Genomic DNA, 22,109 nt, shown 5'->3' on the forward strand with positions numbered 1-22,109 from the left:
GGTTGTATATCAAAATATATATGTATTTATTTCTAACACAATCCTCTGAACTCTTTATGAGGTCAGAGGCACCAGCACATAACAAGATACTCAATTATAATACAATAAGTTGCACAAGATACAGTAATGCCCTAGGGACACTTCGAACCATATACTAAAATAGTGGTATAAGAACCACGTCACGAACAAAGGATAGGCCTAGGGCCTGGAGAATCTCTGGGGCTACGCTGTACTACCAAAGGATAGGGAGCAGGAGGCCCACGGGATGCGCGTGCAGTGTCATTACACACACGCAAGTTACGATAGAGTTAGAATGGGAACGAAAGAATTGGAAACTAGTTCTTTTAGGTCACTTCCGAATGGACAAGGAGAAAGCTACTTGAAAGTTAGACACTAGGATAGTAAATTCCCACAGGAGCACCGAAGTACTCGCGTTACCTACCCCACAGGAAGCGGGTGCATAGATGTCAAAGTGTGTTGGGTTTCGTCGCTGAATCCTATGGAGCCTTGAAGAAAGATGCTGCAGGCGACCAGGAGGGAAGTGTCCGGTTGGATCCAAGGGCGGATCGAGGATGAAGAGTACCTGAAAGCAGAGGGGACAGAGTCTGGGTAATTAGCCAGTGACCAGGAAAGAACCAGGAAGGAACCAGGCGATGTTGCGAAGCAATCAGGTGATGTCGTGAAGCTTGTCTCTGCAGCCACGTGGACCAGGAGGTGTCGACGACCAGGAGCTGGATACGGACTGTCCCACGAAGGCTCTCGCTGTCGGCAGTGTCGGCTTCCGGATTGGAGTCAACAAGCCTTGGTAAAGGCAACCCACGCAGGAATCGAAGATGGCTTACGGATCAGACCAGCAAGGTCTGATAGACTTCTCCTTTTCAGGGAAGCAAGGGCCAGTCTGGAGCAACCAGACCAGCGGTGTAAATCAAAAAGTTCGTCGTCACAGAGGCCACTAGCCAACGGGCAAGTGACCGGACAGACGCGTCGAGCAGGAAATGCAGAAGGGCCCCACGCAGAACTCGTGGAGTGTGGAGGGCTGATCTTTGGTGCAGTTGGTGCTCGGGGCTGGGGCTTCTCAATCCCCAATGCACAACTTTGAGGGTGCCTCAGAAGTTGCACGGAAAGCAATTAGCTGGCTTTCCAAGATGGCCGGTCCCACTTCTCTTGTCGCCTCCACGGGTCTCAGCTCTGCTGTGACTGTGGATCGGGCTGTTGGAAGTCTGGAAGTCCGGGTCTTGTCAAGCTCTGTGCTCGGCTCCGGCGGGAGCGTCGACAAAGCAAATCGTTGATCGCTTGATGGTGCCTGCTTGCACAGGGTGGTCACTCCTTGACCACAAGGGAGATTCTTCAGTCTTTTATGTCGAGTAGAATATCGAAGGTCCAGAGTTTCGTTTCAAGTTTCAGTCAGGATAAATCTAAAGTCTTGGTACTCAGCTCCTACCTATATACCAAATTTAGGGGCTGGATTACCTGCTAGGTCCCTCCTATGGGTGGGACCAGGGAAGGGGGTGGTTACACCCTTTTCCCTTTGTCCAGTTTCGCGCCAGAGCTGGGGCTGGAGTGCCCCAGCACCGGTTTGAACCGGACTATGCATGGGACACCTTGTGTGCCCCAGGCAGTGTCTCATTTCATTCAGCCCTCCCTGCCCCAATACACTATGGCCTGTCTGGGGTGGTGCTAGCACCTCCCAAGACAGGAAACCTATTGTCCAAGCCTCCCTCGCTGGAAGGACTCCCAGCAGCAGGAGGTCAGACTTGTGTCTGTGGCAGCAGCATCCATTTTGTGATGCGGAGGCTCTGGTTAACTTTAACCGGGATTAGTAGGAACAACATGTCTTCTCCCTCTAGAAGGGTGGAATGCTACCCCCGTCGCCAGAACTGGCGAGGGGGTAGTATTCTAAAGCATATGACACCTTACACGACATGTTTTGATAAAGCCAAACCAAAGTTAGCAATAACCGCGAGGATTATAATGCACTTAAGAGTATATGGTATGGCAATATCATAGAACAGCAATAAGGACATGGTTCCGAAAGCTGCAGACAGGCTCAGCTCATGCTAGAGCACCATCTCACATAAAACCAAGCACTCTGCCTTCAGGATTGTTAAGGCCTGCCATAGGAGTGACTTATAGGTGCATATGTGTCTATATATAATGGTAGGTATAGGAATACTATACCTAAGCAAGGGGTGATTACACGACCTTGCCCCAGCTGAGTGATCAGCCAGTGGTGTCAGTTTGGATGGCCAGCCAGGGGTGGCAAAAGATATGCTGCAGCCCCTGGTAGGCCTTGGGTGCACCTATGCCCTGAGTACCTATGGTACACTGTACAGGGACTCATAAGAGTGACCCAAATCCCAATTGGTGATGTACCTAAAGTACATGGTGTGAAATTTAGAGAGAGAACAGCAGGGCTGTGGGTCTGATTATCAGGCCCACAGCCACATTAAGTCGAAAACCAGTGAAGCAAAAAGCAAAAAATGGGGTGACCATAGGAAAGCAGACCCTACGCTCCTACACTTCCAACGTTATGTCACTACCTAAGCATTTCGCTTGAATCACTTCTAACTCTGGTAGTAAATCACCGTTCAGAAAGGAGTCGATGTCCGCCTCTCCCGCTAACAGCGAACTTCTATACAATGCCACATAATATTGTAAGAATTTGTTCACAATGCTAATATGGGTGATCCTCTCAGTCGGGTTAGCCAACCATGCCAGCAGTGTCCCCACTTTATCTCCTTCAGAATGTACTTTCTTGATATATGTTTTATAATCAAAGCAGCGCAATCTCTCTATTTCCACTGCAACCCCTTCCTTGGCTGCAGCTACCTCTGCTTGTATGTCCGGATGACCAGGTCTGTCTAGTTCTGCCTTTCGTAACCTACTCTCAGCACGGTCTACATCTCGTAAAAGTACTTTCCTCACTCCTACATGTTTACTGATGCAAAGTCCTCGAATCACCACTTTAAAAGCGTCCCATTCTGCCGCTCTTGTGGAGGCTGTGCCAGCATTCTCGTTAAAATAATGTGTTATTCCCTCAGCTACTTCCCTTTGAAAAATCGTATCATCTAACGTTTCAGGGCGTAGTCACCATGTGGGGATGGCAGATGCCGCCGCTACCCAGCGCATAGTAAACAGTAGCGGGTTATGATCTGACAACGTTCTGGCTAGATATTCAGTATGCAGTATGGAGGGTACCGTTTCTGAGGAGCATAAAACTGCATCCAATCGAACATGCAAGTCATGCACCGCGGAGAAATAGGAGTAGTCTCGATCATGTGGGTGGTGTGTGCGCCATACGTCTACTAGGTTCCATCTGTCTGCCATTCCAGGTTTTTTTTAGCTAGCTTGTGCACTGGGGATTCCGCTAGTGGGGGGTGCGACCTGTCTTGTGATACCTCTGTGATGGAGTTGAAATCTCCTCCTAGTACCATAGAACCTGTAAAGTAATGTGCCAACGTGCCAGACATGCGCTCGAAAAAAACACGCTTGATCTGTGTTAGGTGCATAGATGCCGCAAAGTGCTATATCTCTGCCATGCAGTCTCCCCTCAATTGCTACAAACCTGCCTTCGGGATCTAGTGTTTGTCTTGTTACCTGGAAAGGAACCCCAGCTCCTCTTGCGAATGTAGAATATGCAGTGCTAAATACCTGTCCCCTCTTCGTTGTAAAGCTAGTCCCTCTGCCTAAGTGAGGTGCGTTTCCTGGAGCAATGCTATGTGTACTCTTCTAACCAAGTATGCATGAATCTTGTGGCACCGTGTCATGGTATGAAGGCCCCGCACATTCCAGGTAATACACCGTAAATCAAGTAACGAACCCATTCCAATCATGTAGTATCCGCATTTCAATTCGCGCTCCAACACCCACACCAGTGAATTCCGTGCCCCAACCTTCCTCCCAAACACCCAACATCCCCTTCTCCCCAAGAACAGGACCTAGAACTAACCAGCTAGTCCCCATCCAAACCCCTAAAACAATTAACACAAACTAAACCCAACAGTAGTTACTGAAGGCATGCCTTATGGGCCACGAGGGGAGCTGAGTGCCAACGGGCCGCCACTGATATTTGGAGTTATGCCGCCCCGTATACCCGAGAAACTGCATTATGCATCTCCCCCCCCCCCCGCTTACCACTCTCAGTCTCAATGAATGTCAATAATCAGTCCAACAGTTCAATCTTAGAGCAACCCCACAGAGGTAATAGGCCCCCCCCCCCCCCATAACCCATCCCCTGAAATTATTGGGTCGGCACCACTGCAGCGTCCGTGATCCCTCTCACCACTCCTAATAGTTCTGTAGTGGTCTTCCAAGGTTCAATCTCTATTCAGCCAACATCCCATCCGCTGTCTCTGGTGTGACCAGTGGTATCTTTATGCTGTCCACCAATGAGGCCTCAGTGTCTGAATGCTCCTTATCCTTCGTGTCAGAGCTCTCTGGGGATTGCAGTCTTTGATTTCCTGAAAGAGTCGATACCACCTCCAGCACTCCCTGCCTCTCCATCTCTTTCTGTGGTGACGTCGGCCTTCGCAAACCTCGCCGCCTTTGTCGCAATCTTTGCGATTTGCGTTGTGGGAGCCCCTCCGAGGTGTCCTGTATCCTTCGCTCCAGGCCATCTTTCCCGGCCCTTTATGATTCTAGCCAGGCCCATGCATCTTCTGGAGTTTCATAGAAGCTAGTCGTCCCATCTATAATAATTCGTAATTTGGCGGGGAACAACAAGGAGTACTGAAGGCCCTCCTCTCTCAGCTCTCTTTTAATAGATAGAAAGGATGAGCGACGTCTCTGAACCTCGAAAGAATAGTCTGGGAATAGATTGACCTTGCTATTTCCCACGGGGTAAGAGCCATCGGTGCGCGCCTTTTGAAGCAGCAAGTCTCTGTCCCGAAAGTGCAACAGGCGGGCCACCACCAGTCTCGGCGGTCGCCCCTGCTGTGGCGGTCTAGCCGGAACTCGGTGCGCTCGCTCCAAAGTATAGAAGGATGACAGAAGGGTGCCACTACTGTTTTCAACCAGTTCTCTAGGTATTGCACCATATCTGTCCCTTCGGCTTTTTCGGGCAGACCCACTATTCTGATGTTATTCCTCCAATTTCTACTTTCGGCATCTTCAGCACGCCTCTCCAGCGCCGTGATCCGATCCAAGGCATTCGTCACTGTGACTTTCAATGCATTCTGTGCCGGTTCCGCATCTCGGAGCGCTCCCTCCACCAGCTTCTCTCAGTCTACTAATTTAGAGTGATCTGCACGCAAGAGTCCCAGGCCCGCTGCCACATGTGCTATGTCTTGCTGAAGTGCAGTGCAAGACTCTGCAATTGCCGCCAGGATTTTTTCAAATTGTTGCTGCATGGTGGGGTCCTTAGGAACCTCCTGCCCATCAGTTTCCGATTGGCCTGGAGGTTCACTATCCGAAAGCTGCTGCGCGCTGTCTTTTTTCCCCTTCAATTTCCCCATTTGACCACTCGTCATTGTAGTTCCTTTTATTATTGGGGGTTACGTAAGTGTCACTGAATCGGCAATGGTCGAGGTCCCGACCTACCCGCGCAGTGGGGGAGTGGGGGCGGTGGGGAGAGATCCACTCAGTATTTGTCTTTCCTTGGATTTGGTGCACCAAGCTAGCCCCGCCGGTGCGTCCCGCGTCTTCGTCACAGCCGTCGTATCTAATCAGTTCTAGGACCTCCAACTGCGACCCCCCCTGGGATTTATGCCGCGTAGCCTCTGCCTGCGGTGGCTGTGCAATTCATTCTGTTATTCCATCAGCACCTCCATTATATTCGCAGGTGACAAGACCCCATCATCTATCAGTCCCAGCTGGCATCAGCCACTCTCGCTCGCCGGAGCACAGGGCAGTGTTCAGCAACCTCTTTTAAGCTCACTACTGTAGCCGGTTACCATTTGTAGTCAAACCCTGGGGTCCTGGCTAGTCCCAGTTCCTCTGGACTGGAATGGTCCAACGTAGCCCGGGGGACCAGCGATTCAATCCTGTATTATTCCTCAAGGCTCACTGCAGTCTTTCATAATATCAGGCCTCAGCACCTCCATAGGCTCTCTCCCTCACTGGTATTCCAAGCGTCGGCTCCCCACTATCTCTGATCCGCGGAGTTCCCCCGCTACAGGCCAGCACGCGCACCACAGCATAGTCGCACCCCCGCTTCAGTCTGCAGGTCGCCGCGAGCCTGGGTCTCCGCGGCCCGCCTCCGCAGTACGCGGTTCGCGGTCCCACTTCTCCCCACTCACCAGAACGGGGCCGGATACCTCTCCTGTCTGCTCAGTCACTGCGCTCACCGCTCCGATGAGCCGCGTTTCTTCCGCAGCTTCAGGTGGACGCTGCAGTCTCAGCCCTCTCGACGCTGCCTGCCGTTTCCCCTCACTGCTGATGCCTCGGGGCGCCGGGCATCAGAACTCGGGCTGTCCGTCCGACCCGCTCCTCTCTCCACAACTCCGAGACAGGGGGGCGGGGGGGGGGGGGGGGTAGACCCCCGCACCGCTCTGGTCACTCGTTTCTCCGTGCACACAATGCCGATGCAAGGAGACGGCAGCTCCCATCAGTCTCGGCTCCGGGTCATTGTCCATTTTGCATGCTGCTCGCATTGCAGTCCCAATCCGAGAAAACATCGACACCACTGCCATTTCGCTCATTTGTGGCATTGGAGCCGTAGTAGCGCCGCCTCGTCAGTTTACCAGTGGCGGCAGGGGGTTCCAATACCGTTTCTTCACAGGATTAATCCGGGTAGTCGGCGGAGCTTGGAGCTCACGCGGCTATCCCCATTGGCTTCCAAGCCACGCCCCCCTTCACCGACACAGTCTCGGAGGTGAGAGGAGATGTGTACTTGCCACCACCTCTTTCTCTCTTCCTCATTGTCCTGCTATGCACTGCATCATGCATGATGATAAGCGGCCAGCGGAAGTATGTCTCTCATCATGACTTTCATTGATTTAAAGCACTTTGCGTGCAACTGTAAGGAGTACTGTCAAGAGCTCTTGGCCGCCATGCAACTGAGCTCTCTCGCACCACATTGGCCCGCTGCATTTGGAACACACATGTTATTACTTTTCCACTTATGAAGACTATTTTATTCTGTGGTGCAAAAACTCCAGATGTGTTAAATGTGTGGTTTTCAGCTCACTACATCAAGGAATTTGTTTGCTCACCAGCTATGCTCATTGGGGATGTCTGGTGGGATTTCGTTCTAACATTTTATCTGACATCCCATACTCTTCATAGCTACATTGTGTATTTACAAGGTGTTCATTACACTTTACGCTACTTACACAGGGAGTGCATTGGGTTCTACCCCCATTTGCCCACTTACACTTGCCTACTCAGGTTATATACGGTTTTCACCCTTACAAAGGGCATCGTTTCATGGGTTTACATTTACACAGATTCCCCTAAACAGGGTACAGTTTCATGGGTCCCTTTCCCATTTACATTAACACAGTCACCCTCATTCAGGGCATCTTATGGGTTATAGTCCCATTACCACATTTTTCAACATGTGACCTCTACAAGGGGGTGGTCCCTTCACAGGCTTTCACTTTATGGGTCGTATTCCCATTTGCTGTCATTTTCTTAAATGTCATGCTTACGTAATTTTACATTGTTGAACATTGTACGTTTTTCACGTAATAATTTTATCTATTATCATTAAAGTGGGGGAAGTTAGAATTATACTCTTTTGTATTTTATTCTCTCTTTCTCGGTTTCCTTGCCAGTTCAGTTCTCCTCGTGAAGTTATACATTCTTTTCATCCTGGGTATCTGGACTACATTTGGCTGTTATCCCTTGTCTCCAGTCTCTCCCTCATCGTAGTTTCCTCCTTTTTCTTCATTGTTTTGGAGGAGATCCTTCTTCATCAATTTTGTGAATTTGGGTATGTCTTCTGTTTTGCTCGCGTTGTTCCTTGTCTTTTTTTCCTTGCTTGCCTGCCTGCCTGGCCAGTGGGTGTGCGTAGGGGTGTCGTTGATGCGTCCCCGTCTCTTTCTTCTTCTGCGTTTCAATGTAACCTTCTTTCCATCTCGTTGTAGAGAATGGGTTATTTCCATTTCTTTTCTTTGCCTCCTCCATGTCTTCTTCCATCTAGCTCTTCGTTCTGCCATGCTTGCTCCTCTTCTTGGTGTTTATGTTGTCACACTGTTGTTCTTCCTATTCTTGCTGTTCTTGGTTTATACTAGTTATATTTTATTCATATATTGCTTGTGTTGTTTCTGTTGGAAGGAAAAGGGATATGTAGTATCCTGCATAGTTATTGTAATGTATTTTCCACCACCTGCTCAGCCATTGCCTGTGCCCTGAACACAATAGAATGTTGGAGTCTAATGAGCCTCGGAATGTTGGGACACAGAGAGGTGAAGTGACAGTTGGGCATGGACTGGGCAGCAGACTGGCTGCTCCTAGTGGGACTGCTCTTGAGGACTTATCTACTTGCTGTACATGTAACTTATATTTAGTAAAGTTATCCTGTATTTCATCCTTCCTGCGTGGACCTTCATCACTACAAAGTGGAGTCCATCGAAGGCAATGTTGATTAGATATTGTTGGACCGCTGGACAGAACCCAAAGAATCTCAGCCAGGCGTGTGTTTGAATGACTGTACTGGTACTCACCTTCCTGGAAGCAGTGTCAGCTGCACACTGCACACAGAGTTTCACCAAAGAGACATGTAATAGCCCATATGCAAGTCTTTTACAATGACTGAGTGTGTAGGCCACTAAAAGCTAATGTTAAACTAGTCTTAAGGCCCACATTCAATCTCAGGCAAAGGTGAATTAAATTGCGCAATTGTGGCTGCTAATGACATGGAAAATGGAGTCATGGAATAATACTCTGTTCTTTTACTTTGGTCTTACAACATACTCTCTAGCTCATTTACATCACAGATATGATTTAAAAAAAAGAAATTACCTTTTCTTTCTGTAGGGTATTCAACGATTTCTCTTGCTCTGTAAGCTGCTGGTTTTTATTTGTTAAATCTTGATCGAGACTTGAAATTCTTGCCCTTAGATCCATAATTAACTTTTTCTGAGTACCAATTTCATTTCTACTTGCAACCAAATCTTCATGAGCAATAGCAAGCTTCTCTTCTAAAGACTAATTACAAAGAAACAAAAATTTCAGAACTTGATGAGTTACATTTTGCAAAAACATCACATTGAAAATGTGTGTAAGAAATAAAAAGCAGCAATAAATAAAAGCTCTATGCGTAAACTCAAGAATCTTACATTAGATGTGGGGGTGTAACCCCGAGCCAGTTCAGATTATGGTGAGCAGTAGAAATATGGGCAGTCTTTGGAGATACAGATTGCTTTTTTTAATTCAAATATTTTTATAAACAAGAAGTAATCATTACAGTTAAGTGTACTGAAATAAGGTATACAATAATTTAAAAGCATTGCTGATCTAATCTGCTTGTCTATCTTAACTATGGTATTGAGCCCAATTAACGTAATTACCAGTAATGTGATCGAAACAGGAGCATTGGATGAAATGTGAAACATGTATACCAATCGTCAAAATGGTCTTCTAGAGAACCCATGAAATAGATGATCTAAAAATAATACCATGTGCTTACCTGGAGGAAACTAAGAAACAGAGGGGAAGAGTAAAGAGAAGGAAGAACAGTACACCAACCTAAAATTAAAGAGGGTCTCATCTCAAGTCATTCTCCCATGCAGTCTTTGTATGTAATATATATTTTCATAATAGTAAAACATGCGCATGTGCCTTTACAGTAAATACTTGACGGAGCATATTCATGTGCCTGAACCTTGTACAGACTACTTTAACAGCAGCGGTCTGTAGCACCTGTAGCTTAATGCCATTCTTAAGGGGCCTCCTTTCAAAATGTCAAAATCAATTGGGTGAAAATTATTGCTTGGAAATGGATGACTAGTATTACAACAGCAGCAACTGTTGAACTTTATCCGGCAGTTTAAAAAAGCACTTAGACTGGATCTGATTAACTTGACAGTTCATTGACAAATGTTCATTAATGCTCATCTCAAGAGTTGCAACTTTTCTTTAGTCTGAATAAAAAGCATACCCACCATAGAAGCCTATGGTTGGCACTACGATTCTTTAGCAAATTATTGGGGCTGATCAACAGGAACTCTGTTTTTGAAGTTTTCAGAATGAAGGTAGTCACATTCATATATTCCTAAATGCACAGAAACTGTTTTGATACTTTACTTTGGGTAATAAGGCTGGTGAGTTGCATAAGAGGAGCTAAATATATATATTATGGCTGGGTTTTCTCCTTGGGAAAAATTAATTTGTAAAAAGAATAGTAAAACCTTGCCTCTGCAGTGTGCTGCACATGCAGAATTTAAAATAACACATTGAAGGGTAAGTTCTGTGTGTGTGTGTGTATCATGTACTTTGCACAATTTATTACAGATCTATATTATGTAAACTGACTAGCAGGGTGTAATATTCTATTTATTACTATTGTTGAGTGTGCAGCGGAGCCGTGACTTTTTAAAGGCAAAGCCTGTATAGGGTTATGCTGCCTTTCCCCGAACTTAATGATGGTAATAAATAGCATGTTCCTCTGTGCGTATGGTTTAACCAAGTTTGTGTGCATTAGCAAAAGAAAAACAGATATTTAAGCAACTTTAGAGCACAATCTAAATCATGAAGCCCATAATGTGGAGCCCATAATGTGGAGCATTGAAAATCAAGAGTATCACAGATGGAGCCATCTTGCCTCTCCCATTGCAACTATTATTCATATTACTGTGATATTCATATAGCATGGACCAGAACATACAAGAACGTACAATTGAACCTTTGCAATATGATTTTAATAATGCTTGTAAATGTTAATGTTATGCTATTGACTTCGGTTATGTTTATCAATCAATAACCCATATAGTTACTCATATAGCTACTGATCAACACATGCAGCAGTTTACAGAACAACAAACATAATGATGCACAGTCATTCTTCAATATGTAAAACGTATTTAAACTTTACAAAAACATACAGACACTAGATGATGTCATCAGTGATGTCATCAGTGATGTCACTGACCATGTCATGAATGATGTAATATGTGACATCATCAGCAGTGGATTGCGGGTGCGCGATATATAGTTAGTGCAACTAACTATATATGGAATTTCAATGGTTTTGTGTGAGTAAAATCAGGTTTTCTAAATGCTAATTCCTAACTATATATGGTCTATAACCTATGGTTTTTTCAGTGAATTTTCAAGGTTTTGTAAATGCTAATTCCTAACTATATATGGTCTATAACCTATGTTTTTTTCAGTGAATTTCATTGGTTTTTTAACAGCTAATATCTGTAGCTGTAAAATGTATTCTTCTTTAAATCCAAAAATATATTTTATATGTTTATTAATAATTTTTTTTTTAAATATTTTTTTTTCTTCGTTCCCGCTTCGCGAATCGGGAAGCTTCCCGTTAGCTGACCTTGATGCCGCGAAATAGACCGCGAGCCGGTAAACGTTTCTTTACCGCAACTGCCGCGTTAGAAAACAACATCGTGACGCCTCCCGTCCGCATGACGTTTCGCGTTGTCGCGTGATACGTCATATGACGTGCTACGTTAGCGAACTGGTACGCTTACCGAGTCGCAAAGCACAGGTTTCTGGAAGCAAACCGGGAGGCCCTGCAAAGCGCTTAACGTAAACACAGCAGGTCATGTGACTTGGTAATAACACTTTTCATTGGTTCATTTCACTTTTGGTTTCCTAATGATGTAAGACTAGGTCATATAATCTAAAATGAACACTTTTCATTGGTTGAGAACTATTGTTTTTCCCAAATGATGAAAATCCCTCCTTCTTTCCTCACTCTGACTTTCATCATTGTGAGAGAAAGACCCTTTGTTACCAGTGAGCAATGGCTTCTTTAGTAGCTTCAGCTGGTGCTTCCCCACCACCTCCACCACATCCAAGGAAGAGTGGACCACCTGCTCAAGTTATAATTCAGCAAGAAGAGGAAGAAGAGGAACAGGACGACGAGCACGAAGAGAGGCACTTTTTGCCTGAGGAGCCCAGGACGTCTCACCGGAAAGAAAACTTCATTTGGCAATTTTTTAAAATTCCCAAAGGTCAGAAAAAAGTAAATGCAAGATACGTAACTTGCCTTATATGTCAAGATAGACTGTCCAGAGGGACCGACAAAAAATACAGTTTCGGAAACTACACAATGCATCGCCATATGACTAGGTGGCATCCTAACAACTACAGTGCTGCACAGTTTCGTAACGACCTAGATAATCTCTCTATTATGGCCAGAAGATCTGTTGTACCGGAAGTAACGGGACCAGAGGGCAGGGAGATGGTGCCAAATATTCAAACGAGATTTCATGAAGTAAAACACGTCTGCGTACATTGCAATGGATTCATTTGCTACGGAGAAAGAAGCATCACTCTGATCAACAGAGCTATTGACTATCATATGCAAGTTTGTACGAAACGCCCCAAATAATAAATACTTTTTTTTTGTTTTGTTGCTCCTGTTGAGCCCTTTACAATGAATCGTTTTCATTGCCCCCTGCAAGAAAAACCCCCAAAAATATAAAACTGTTCAGAAAAATTCAAAAAAAGTAAAAAAATGTTCAGAAAAATAATAAAAAAAATATAAAACAACAAAAACAATAAAAAAAAAGTTCTTTTCAGAACTACCTCCCCGTTATTAAAAAATTGGTACAATATTTGGAACTGTGCCAACCTCTATTTCTCGTAGTTCGCTTCCCAGTTCGCTCGCCGGTACGCGAACCGGAAGTGAACCAAAATTTTTTTTTAAAAAAAAGAACAGTAAGTATAAGGGAAGGAAACAGACACTTATGTTAAAAGAAAGACAGCTATAGGGGAGTAAACTAGAGATACTATTACCCGTAATCCACTGCTGATGATGTCACATATTACATCATTCATGACATGCTCAGTGACATCATCAGCAGAGGATTGCGGGTTTTTTGGCAACGTGCCTTATCCACGGTTTAATAACGCTGCCTTTTGCTTTATATAAGTTTTCAAATTGTATGAAATATATACCAATAGGTCGTTATGAACCTTTAGGTAGTGCTTTTCTTCATGAGGTCTGGTCGCTTCCATACACATACAGATGTTTCAAAGATGATCAAGAAGTTTATCTGAATGGAGAGGAATGCACTGAGACGCCAGATCATTCACTAATGTGTAGGCACATACAGTTACACGGTTCATGCAACAAACACCGACCAAATATGGCTTGCGTGTTGCAAGGCACGCCAGTTCCTGCTATCATCCCCACGTTCAAGTTGTTGGAAAATGGTAGTTATTTGATGCTCAATAATGAAGATTGTTCTGGGTTAATTAAAAGTATTCCTTTTATCGTAACAGTAAGTGAACGGGTTATTTGCTGCAGAAATGTTCTATTTCCTCCCACACATGAACATAGGGAGTTTTCAATCTGGCCACAAATACCAACCTTGGGAGCAGATTTCAACGGCATGGCAAGAATAAGAGCTCTTTTGTCTCAGAGAGAGGTGGCCTTGAGTTCGGCCCGTGAAACTTTCGTGCTTCACATAGCGAACACCCGTACAGAGGTGCAGACCCTTTTCAATACTGATTCGCCTTTCCATTTCAGCAAGATGGTTCGGACTATCTTTAACGCGTCCTCCACAAAGGCCCTGGCGCACTTTTTTAAAGTTGTTACCAGTGGTCTCGTGACTTCATTTGAGAAAATCTTTGGAGTCATCCCTGCTTTCTTTCATTCTATTTATTCCACTGTGCTTCGTGTATTCCCATTTTTACTTGCATTACCAGCGGACGCTCTTGTGCTTTTTTACATTTTTAAATATGGATGTCCCTCCTGTGCAAGCTCCCGCCCTGCAGCTGCTGACACTGTTCCGCAATCGCATGCTAGAATATTATGGCACAATGCCGTTGGCGATATTAAGCACGGCATATGGATTATCTTTTCGATTCTCCTACTTCACCTGTGTCCAGCCTGTATTTCACTGCCTGACCTGTGATTTCGATTGGGCCATTGATTTGTGTCTCTGCGGACCGGTTTCTCCTGACGTCGACTTTAATCAGCTGATGACTCCTATCATTACTCACGAGTTGGTTTGTCCTGGCGAAAGGATTATGGCTGTGGCATTGATGCATGGACTAATTGGTCCCTGGAATTTACTGGCGGCAACACAGTCTTTCTTGGAACAGAGCTTTCTTGAAAACCCACCGAGCTGTCCTCTGATGGTGATAGAGGATCCGGTGCTGGGAGAGCACGTATGTTCTTTTCCGCTTTTAAATTGGATGGCTGAACTCTTTTCGGATGAAGACGGTGACTTCCTATTGGAGGCTGTTGCAGCTTATTTTGCATACACAGTTATGTCATAGACCTTTTTCATGTTTGATATGCTGAGTACTAGCATTTCATTGACAATTCATTGACTTATTTGTCAAGTTTTTATTATTTAGCTTGCCTATTGGCTTAAGACTCAATAAAGTACTTGGCTGTTTTATTTTTCTTTAGCATTAAATTTTCCTAGTTTTTAATGTTTTACCTTGCGGACCGTCCACATATAAAGTTGCAATCTGCTCTCATGAGATGGCACTTCTATTATCTTATTCAGTTCGTTTCCGGATCATGGGGAGGTGTCATCTAGGTCCTGGATATCTTTACACCGTGTTAAGTTAGCATGGGCTCATTACCGGTTTAAACGCCATTTTTCCTTTTTTGCAACTTCTGCACACGACACTTAGTTGTTGCTTTAGCTTTCAACCTAGTAGTTCATCGTGGTTTACATGAGAATAATATGTTATTGCTCTACTATCTGCTTTGCTTGTTAAACTATATCTGTACAGCGAGTGCTGAAGTTTCAAGAACAACACGATACAGAATTGTTATGAGGTCTGATCTCCACGACTTCATACTCATAACATAAGTGCAACTTCTGCCAATTCTGGGCATGAGGCGGGTTTTATATTGCTTTGCCGAACACACATACACAACAGTTGATGCGGTTCACATGAAGAGAGAGCTGGTGTATGCTGATGTGATTCCTTCAAATCTAAGACACTAAAGTATGGGCACGCCCTAAACCAACACAAAGAGACCTTCTTAGCAAATAATATAATATGTGTATTAGGGAGGGTGAGATATAAGCAGCCGCGGGCCGTGGAGGGAGTTACGGTGGGGCAGGGAGGCGGGGAGGGGGAGGGGCAGGGTGGAGCCCTCTCCACCCTGCCCCTCCCCCTCCCCGCCTCCCTGCCCCACCGTAACTCCCTCCACGGCCCGTGGCTGCTTATAAGTGTTGCTAACTCTTATTCAGTTACAGCATGTTAACATACTGTCACCATTCGCTTTTTATGTACTAGTAACTATGCTGGTAATTTTGCTACTGATAATATGTGTACTTGTATTATCTAAGATACTACGCCTGAGAAGACGGCATTAGTAAATAAACATTTCAAATACACATGTGTTCTTCTTAACTCCATGTTCTGGTTTCTAAGAAATATATAACGACCGACTGTTCATGAGTTCCACGTATCCTGAGGTACTATAAGTTCATATTCTGGATTGTCTAAACATTGAGAGTTTGTTATATCCAATGTGACACTGTACCTAGCTTGCTAAGGGGTTTTTGATTACTAAGGTGAGTTTTGGGGCACCCTAATTCGCCGAGGTTCCAATCCTCTGTCCACAGTTCTGTGTGAGAACAGAAACCCTGCGACAGGGGCACCCCCGACCCTTGCTGGAGCTTCATCACACTTGCGATACAACTCCAGCAATGCGCCACCTTTACGGCACAGATACATCACGCATCTGTGCTGTTTTTGCCCCATGATGCGCCGCATTGTAAATGCAGCACACCATAGGTGACGGAACAGCGGCACAGAATGACTAACACATCCCTGGTGATGCGCCAGTTATCATAAATCTATCCCTATGCTTCTTATCTTGTTAGAGATGAACCGCCATATGTATCATCAAAGTTTTTTGCATTTCCTAAATAGCGAACTTTAAGGAATAAATAGCGATTCTTTACCATTCCTAGTTTGCGATGAGCTATTTGCTAATTACAAATTACCCATTCATTTCCTTCATTTCCATAGGGCGGTTGGACTCACTTTTAGCTCGAACGGCTGAATGGATTTCCACGAAACTTGGCAAAATTGTAGGGACTGGTAGCCCGATGTGCCTTTGCTATGTCTCAAGATATATGCTCCAGTGGTTTTTACGAAAATTAACTTTGAAAAATATATATTGGGCTACATTGGCCTATATATATGTTGGAGCCCAAATGTAGCCCAATGTAGCCCAATGAAGCCCAATGTAGCCCAAAGATGGCCGCCAGAGACAAAAAAAAACAAATGTAGCCCAAATATCAGCCAGATGTAGCCCAACTATAGCCCAGTGACAGAATGACCAATCAGCTTCGCAAACCTCCGTTACGCGAAGCGGAGCGCTGTTACAGATATATATCTTTTTTTTAACGTTAATTTCTCAAAATCCACTGGAGCACACATATTGAGACCTAGCAAAGGCACATCGGGCTACCAGTCCCTAATATTTTACCAAGTTTCGTGCAAATCCATTCAGCCGTTCGATTATTATTATTATTTTTTTTTTTTGCCCCGCGGGGCCCTTTTAAAACCTCCACATCAAACCTAGGGGGTCAGCGAGGATCTACTATGCCCCCTTATGGTCATTTGCCCCTTCGCTTTGGCCTCCTCTTGTCTCTCGATCCTACCGAGAGACAAGATGGCGGCCGCTACGGACTGTTTGGAATGTTTACAGACGCCGGAGAACCAATCAGCTTCGCTTCACAAAGCTCCGTTGCGCGAAAAGTACGCGTACTGGAGCGCTGCCCGGTCCGCTGTTACAGATATCTTTTTTTAAACGTTAATTTCTCAAAATCCACTGTAGCACATATATTGAGACCTACAAAAGGCACATCGGGCTACCAGTCCCTACAATTTTGCCAAGTTTCGTGCAAATCCATTCAGCCGTTCGGGCTAAAAGTGAGGCCAACCGCCCTATGGAAAACTCAATGTTAAAAACACGTTTTGGGACCCCCCTTTTTTCTCGACCCCCCCCTGGACGAACCCCCCCCCCCAATTTTCAGGGGCTGCTCAGAAACAAAATGTGCCATTTTCCTGAAAATTTCAGCCGATTCCGTCCACAAACGCCAAAGTTATTTGACATTGAATTTTCAAAAATCCCATAGAGAAAAAATCCTAACTATATATACCTACTGGCGACCGCCAGTAGGTAATACACATACACATACACATACATATATATATACACATACATTACCTACTGGCGGTCGCCAGTAGGTATATATAGTTAGGATTTTTTCTCTATGGGATTTTTGAAAATTCTATGTCTAATAACTTTGGCGTTTGTGGACGGAATTGGCTGAAATTTTCAGGAAAATGGAACATTTTGTTTCTGAGCAGCCCCTGAAAATTTGGGGGGGTTTCGTCAAGGGGGGGGGGCCGAGAAAAAAGGGGGGTCCCAAAACGTGTTTTTAACATTGAGTTTTCCATAGGGCGGTTGGCCTCACTTTTAGCCCGAACGGCTGAATGGATTTGCACGAAACTTGGCAAAATTGTAGGGACTGGTAGCCCGATGTGCCTTTGCTAGGTCTCAATATATGTGCTCCAGTGGGTTTTGAGAAATTAACGTTCAAAAAAAGATATATATCTGTAACAGCGGACCGGGCAGCGCTCCAGTTCGCGTACTTTTCGCGTTACGGAGCTTTGTGAAGCGAAGCTGATTGGTTCTCCGGCGTCTGTAAACATTCCAAACAGTCCGTAGCGGCCGCCATCTTATCTCTCGGTAGGATCGAGAGACAAAAGGAGGCCAAAGCGAAGGGGAAAATGACCATAAGGGGGCATAGTAGATCCTCCCTGACCCCCTAGGTTTGATGTGGAGGTTTTAAAAGGGCCCCGCGGGGCAAAAAAATAAAAAATATAATAATCGAATGGCTGAATGGATTTGCACGAAACTTGGCAAAATTGTAGGGACTGGTAGCCCGATGTGCCTTTGCTAGGTCTCAATATATGTGCTCAAGTGGATTTTGAGAAATTAACGTTCAAAAAAAGATATATATCTGTAACAGCGCTCCGGGCAGCGCTCCACTTCGCGTACTTTTCGCGTTACGGAGCTTTGTGAAGCGAAGCTGATTGGTTCTCCGGCGTCTGTAAACATTCCAAACAGTCCGTAGCGGCCGCCATCTTGTCTCTCGGTAGGATCGAGAGACAAGAGGAGGCCAAAGCGAAGGGGCAAATTACCATAAGGGGGCATAGTAGATCCTCCCTGACCCCATAGGTTTGATGTGGAGGCTTTAAAAGGGCTCCGCGGGGCAAAAAAAAAATATATATATATCGTTTTTTTGGTGGGGTGCGCCCGGTTAGCGTAACGGGAAGCGGACTGGGGAGCGTACTACAAGGAATGAAGAATGATTGACTTTTAACTTATTGTATGTTTATAGACTTTTTTTGTAACTTTTTTTTCTGCTGAGTGACGTCTCGGCCTATCTTCACGGGATGCAGTCCCTACCATCTCGGCGTTTAAGCCCAGGGGGACCGGTAGTGTGGGAGAGATAACGGGGCATATTATCAAGGGGGTTTATCTCCGCTTTTTTGGCTTTAAAAGCCAAGAAAGCGGAGATAAAATTATCTCCGTATTACCTAGCTGTCGCTAACACCAGTTAGCGACCGCTAGTAGGAGATAGCGACCATCTTGGGCCCCACTTTGCATGTCAGTGATATTTATCACTAATGACATGCAAAGTGGGCATGCCAAGATGTTAGCGACTGGAAACAGTCGCTAACATCGCTCTCTCCTATTACCAACTTTTGGAGATATTCGCGCTAAGCGCGAATATCTCCAAAAAGTAACACCTGCCCTGAGCAGTTCTTAGCCATGTTATCCAATGGGAGGTGGATAACATGGCTAAGAGCATTAGCTCGGTAATGCATGAATATCGCTGACTTTTCAGCGATATTAATGCATTGCGGCCGTTTATCGCATTTGCGATAAACCTTGCTAATAGCAAGGTTTATCTGCGATAATTTCTGACGATGCTTAGCGGTAAAAAATTCGTTGCTAAGCATCGTTAGGGATAAATATCGCTTAACTTTGGTAATATGCCCCAACGTCTGTTAACGTTCGATTCGAAGGAAATCAGGAAGTGTTGAAAAACATTGTCTGCGCCATCTTGCCTTTTTTCAAATGCCACACTTTTGTCGTGCACGGCAGTCATTTTAGATGACTTGACCAGACCCACTCTCTGCACGCGGTCGATCCTTAGCATGGCTCCCCACCCTCGCAAGCATCTCCCCCAGGCACTGGTCACCCCCGCTCTCTGTCTTATGCATGGGCAATAAACCTCCCCCCATCTGCGCTGCTCTTCCCTGAGATTCACACCCTGTGCCCGTCCGACACCTCCCTTTCGCCCTATTCACTACCGCACCCTCTGACACTCCTCTTCCTCTGTGTCCGATTGTCCAGGCCGGTCCCAGGCTATCAGCTAGCCTTGCAGATGTAGTTTATGGCCCCAGCTGTAAAGAATCAACCCTCTTCAAAGGAGTTATAGTAGATCAAGGCCCACACCCGATGAGATCCGTCACACCACACGCGTTCCTACTATCTGAAAACCATCATGTATTGTGATTGGGGAGGGGACCGAGCCTGAAGCGGAAGATTCCAGGGATGATTCTTTGTACATCAAAGTTTTTACAATTATGTGTCACATTAAAAATATATAGCACTCCAACAAAGTAGTAGGATTATAAAACTTTAATAACTTATAAATATATACAACAAAACAAAAACAGTAAAAACATTTAAACATTTTTAGGGAAAAAGAAGGAACAATGGTCAGTAGCGGTCGGTTGTGCGAATAGTCCCAAGGCAGCACAACGTCCAGATTTCTGGACGGCACCCAGGTGATGTTGCCTGGGTGCCGCACTGATTTGGGTATCCGGCGTGGGGCGTCCCGGGGGGTGGGTCGTCAGTAGCGGTCTGTTGTGCGAATAGTTCCAAGGCAGCAGAACGCGCTGAAATGTGGATGGCACCAAGGTGATGTCCAGTAAGTTGCCGCCCTCCGAATAACGGCGTGGGGCGCCCCGGGGGGGGGGGGGGGGGGGAGGCGGCATGAACGGGCCTCCCCAGGTGGAGCCTCGTCTGCTGTAGTGGGGCGCCCCTTTACCGTTTCAGTTGCCATTCCGTCCGCTTTTGGTCCACTGTGTCAAAATCCGCAATTCAGCTGAGTTGCGCCCACTCTTGCGGTGCAGCGATAGGCGGCTGTCACAGGACTCTCAAAATGGCGGCAGGCTCTTTCCTTTTTGGGCCTGGTCCACTGAAATGGCCCTGGGACACCTTGGAAATCGGACGCTTGTCTGCTAGGTCTTGGACCCCATTCTCGAAAGCGTTCCCTCCGCCTTGAGGATTCTACAAAAGTCTTGGGGGCCCCGACTCCTGCATGCTTCCGGTGGGGAGCGGCTGCCATGATTGCTCGCGGAATGACCACGACGGAGCCACGAGATGGTGGTGCTTTCATGCCGACGCCAGCTTCAGTCTGAAACATCCAGAAACAAGGTGGGGCTTTCATCGTTTGGGAAAAAAAAAAGTTTTCATCCAATGAAAAGTGATATTTTTAGGTCATATGATCAAGCCTTCCATCATTAGGAAACCAAAAGTAAAATGAACCAATGAAAAGTTTTATAAACAAGTCACATGACCTGTTATGCGGCATAGGGTATAAAAAGCGTAGAAAATCCGTTGGCACGTGAGGCGGCGTCAGTAGCGGACCGATGTGCGAATAGGCCGAAGGCAGCACAACGCGCCAAGATCCGGATGGCACCGAGGTGGTGTCTAGCAAGTTGTCGCACTGGTGTGGCCATCCTACAATGCTGAACGTTGGCGTGGGGCGCCCCGCTGGCCTGTGAGATGGCGGCAGTAGCGGACCGATGTGCGAATGGGGCCAAAGGCAGCGCAACAATATTTTCTGAATAGAAGACACCACAAGGCGCTGAGATGCCAAGATCCGGATGGCACCGAGGTGGTGTCTAGCAAGTTGCCGCACTGGTGTGGCCATCCTACAATGCTGAAAGTCGGCGTGGGGCGCCCCGTTGGCCTGTGAGATGGCGTCAGTAGCGGACCGATGTGCGAATGGGGCCAAAGGCAGCGCAACAATATTTTCGGAATAGAAGACACCACAAGGCGCTGAGATTCGGTTAGCACCGAGGTGGTGTCTAGCAAGCTATGCAGCTGAGTTGCGTGCGCACTTGCGGCGAATAGGTCAAAGGCAGCACAACAATGTTTTCTGAATAGAAGACACCACAAGGCGCTGAGATTCGGTAGGCACCGAGGTGGTGTCTAGCAAGTTGCCGTACTGGTGTGGCCATCCTACAATCCTGCTCCGAATAACGGCGTGGGGTGCCCGAAGGGGGGGGAGGCGGCGTGAACGGGCCTTCCTAGTTGGAGGCTCGTCTGCTGTAGTGGGGCGCCCCTTTACCGTTTCAGTTGCCATTCAGCTGAGTTTCGGCCGCTCTTGATGCTACAGCGACAAGCGGCTGCAACAGGACTCTCAAAATGGCGGCCTGTTCTTTGGATTTGGGCCTGGTCCACTAAAATGGCCCTGGGACACCTTAGAACTCGGATGCTCGAATTTTTTTCCTTTCCTCTACATGCAAAAAAAGGTAAATGCCCGGTACGTTACACGCTTCATCTGCCACGATGTACTCTCCAGAGGAACCGAAAAAAAATATAGTTATGGTAACTATACCATGCATCGTCATATGGAGAGGTGGCACCGATTAATTATAGTGCTGCATAAAAGAGAGATTTGGAGGAGAACCCCCGACCTGCCAGTACATTCATCAAAGAAGTGGCACTGACAGCATCAGAGGCAAGGGAAACGGTCCCAAATATTTAGAAGAACTTTGGAAAGATTAAAATGACATGTTTAGATTGTGGCAAATTAATTTCATGTGGACAGATGAGTGTTACTCTAATAAATACAGCATATGAACATCATCATAGTCGATGGTTGGTAGAGACATTTTGACTATATCCTGGACCTGCCCGTCCTCGCCCAAAATGGCGCCGGAATAAATGGGACTCGTAACTC

At 46.0% G+C, this 22,109-nt stretch overlaps 1 protein-coding gene across 1 annotated transcript in view; it reads right to left on the minus strand.

The window, feature by feature from the left end:
• The window catches only part of EEA1 (early endosome antigen 1), a 764,210-nt gene that overhangs the window by 225,694 nt on the left and 516,407 nt on the right, over positions 1 to 22,109 (minus strand). Inside the window, exon 23 of the mRNA XM_078674577.1 lies at positions 8,905 to 9,090. Within this exon, the coding sequence (XP_078530703.1) occupies positions 8,905 to 9,090 (186 nt within the window). The remainder of the gene's footprint in view (positions 1 to 8,904; positions 9,091 to 22,109) is intronic.

The sequence above is a fragment of the Lissotriton helveticus genome, chromosome 1_1, assembly GCF_964261635.1.
Source record: "Lissotriton helveticus chromosome 1_1, aLisHel1.1, whole genome shotgun sequence".
Lineage (NCBI taxonomy): Eukaryota > Metazoa > Chordata > Amphibia > Caudata > Salamandridae > Lissotriton > Lissotriton helveticus.